The sequence below is a fragment of the Limulus polyphemus genome, unplaced genomic scaffold, assembly GCF_000517525.1.
Source record: "Limulus polyphemus unplaced genomic scaffold, Limulus_polyphemus-2.1.2 Scaffold8876, whole genome shotgun sequence".
Taxonomy (NCBI): Eukaryota; Metazoa; Arthropoda; class Merostomata; order Xiphosura; family Limulidae; genus Limulus; species Limulus polyphemus.
The window spans coordinates 20,109-22,961 of record NW_013674486.1 but is presented as its reverse complement, the minus strand read 5'-3'; the positions used below and the strand labels follow the sequence as shown (position 1 = coordinate 22,961).

The following is a 2,853-nucleotide window of genomic DNA, read 5'->3' as shown; positions in this document are numbered from 1 at the left end:
CATCTAATAGAACCTAGTACATAGTCAGTCATCAAAGTTTATTATCATTTAATAGAACCTGGTACAGAGTTAGCCATCAAAGTTTATTATCATCTAATAGAACCTAGTACATAGTCAGTCATCAAAGTTTATTATCATCTAATAGAACCTGGTACACAGTTAGCCATCAAAGTTTATTATCATCTAATAGAACCTAGTACACAGTTAGTCATCAAAGTTGATTATCATCTAATAGAACCTGGTACACAGTTAGTCATCAAAGTTTATTATCATCCAATAGAACCTGGTACATAGTTAGTCATCAAAGTTTATTATCATCTAATAGAACCTGGTACACAGTTAGTCATCAAAGTTGATTATCATCTAATAGAACCTGGTACACAGTTAATCATCAAAGTTTATTATAATCTAATGGAACCTGGTATACAGTTAATCATCAAAGTTTATTATCATCTAATAGAACCTGGTACACAGTTAGTCAGCAAAGTTTATTATCATCTAATAGAACCTGGTACACAGTTAGTCATCAAAGTTTATTATCATCCAATAGAACCTGGTACACAGTTAGTCATCAAAGTTTATTAACATCTAATAGAACCTGATACATAGTCAGTCATCAAAGTTTCTTATCATCCAATAGAACCTGGTACATAGTTAGTCATCAAAGTTTATTAACATCTAATAGAACCTGATACATAGTCAGTCATCAAAGTTTATTATCATCCAATAGAACCTGGTACACAGTTAGTCATCAAAGTTTATTAACATCTAATAGAACCTGATACATAGTCAGTCATCAAAGTTTATTAACATCTAATAGAACCTGATACATAGTCAGTCATCAAAGTTTATTATCATCTAATAGAACCTGGTACATAGTTAGTCATCAAAGTTTATTAACATCTAATAGAACCTGATACATAGTCAGTCATCAAAGTTTATTATCATCTAATAGAACCTGGTACAGGGTTAATCATCAAAGTTTATTATCATCTAATAGAACCTGGTACATACTTTGATGACTAACTTGGATGATAATAAATAGAACCTGGTACACACTTTGATGACTAACATTATTATAATCCGACACTCATCTATTACTTACTACCAAAATTCCGCTTATTTGTATTATTATTTCTGGTTCTCTCTCTGGTTGTTGGTGTTCCGTGAAATAACGTCGGTATGCAAAATGTATTTTCTATACATGCAGAAAGTTTTGAAACTGTAAATATACAAACAAAAAATATGGTAAACTTTATCTGTTACTTCTTGTGACGTAACATGTTATCAGTCGTGTAACATCCAGACCACAAGAAATTCCTAATTATAAGAACTTCGTTGAATATAACCTGGAACAAACAGTAACAATGAATTCTGATACTTTTCTCGCTCACCTTCTGTGCTTTACGTTTATCCGCACGCTGATTTTGATGATAGATACGAGAAAAGTTCGAAACTATAACCGGAACCGGAAGTGCAATAACTAGAACTCCGCTCAGTGAACACACGCCTCCTACAATTTTCCCCATAATAGTAGCGGGCACCATGTCGCCGTAACTAAAGAAATTTAAAAAAATACAACATGAATAAAAGTAATATATTGATGAATAACATATTTTAGTATTTCTCTAGATTAATTTTACAAATCAAAGCTACCTTTACATTTTAAGATTTAGGTTATTATTTTGATTTTTTTTATTGTTTATAAAGTATAAAAACAACTTCGATGGACCAATGAAATGATAAAATAATTATTAAGTAATGTACTATTGGACGAATAGATTAATTATGACGTATGTAAAAGTTTAATGACATATTTTATTTTATCTTTAAACGATAAATCCCCATACAAATTATACAAGCCTATGATGAAATAGTTAAAATATACAGCAGTCCCCTTATGTACGCTTATTTTAGATATAGTGTCCCTGGTGGAGAACCAGTGAACTATACGGAAACATTCGAATGTTGTAAATTAAGTATCTAACACATACTCACTATATCTCGCGTTGAGTGTTTCTGATGTTCTGGTGGTCACTACCTGTTGTGTTGAGTGTTTCTGATGTTCTCGTGGTCACTACCTACTCACTACCTGTTGTGTTGAGTGTTTCTGATGTTCTTATGGTCACTACCTACTCACTACTTGTTGTGTTGAGTGTTTCTGATGTTCTTATGTTCACTATCTGTTGTGTTGAGTGTTTCTCATGTTCTTATGTTCACTACCTGTTGTGTTGAGTGTTTCTCATGTTCTTATGGTCACTACCTGTTGTGTTGAGTGTTTCTCATGTTCTTATGGTAACCACCTGTTGTGTTGAGTGTTTCTCATGTTCTTATGGTCACTACCTGTTGTGTTGAGTGTTTCTGATGTTTTTATGGTCACTACCTACTCACTACCTGTTGTGTTGAGTGTTTCTCATGTTCGTATGGTCACTACCTGTTGTGTTGACTGTTTCTCATGTTCTTACGGTCAACATCTACTCACTACCTGTTGTTTATAAGTTTTCTGCTGATGCTACTGTTTTTTTATGTTACAGTCGAGTTGATCGTGCCTTATACTTAAAATTAATGTAATTTTACACTATCAAACTACTATCTTGTAGTTGAAGTCATGTTTAATTTTAAATCTGTTACCAATTACAACTATCTCAATTAATATTACACTTGCAATCTTTTACAAACTATTTGAGTTAATATTACACTTCAAATGTTTTACAAACTATTTGAGTTAATATTACACTTCCAGTCTTTTACAAACTATTTGAGTTAATATTATACTTTAAATATTTTACAAACTATTTGGGTTAATATTACACTTCAAATCTTTTACAAATTATTTAAAGTAATATTACACCG

The 2,853-nt window shown here is 31.7% G+C and overlaps 1 protein-coding gene across 1 annotated transcript in view; it reads right to left on the bottom strand.

Annotated features, from left to right (window-relative positions):
• Positions 1-2,853, bottom strand: part of LOC106475616 (potassium voltage-gated channel protein Shal-like) — a gene marked incomplete at its 3' end in the record, with an annotated part of 20,955 nt that overhangs the window by 2,790 nt on the left and 15,312 nt on the right. Inside the window, exon 2 of the mRNA XM_013936291.2 lies at positions 1,395-1,557. Coding sequence (XP_013791745.2) covers positions 1,395-1,557 — 163 coding nt within the window. The remainder of the gene's footprint in view (positions 1-1,394; positions 1,558-2,853) is intronic.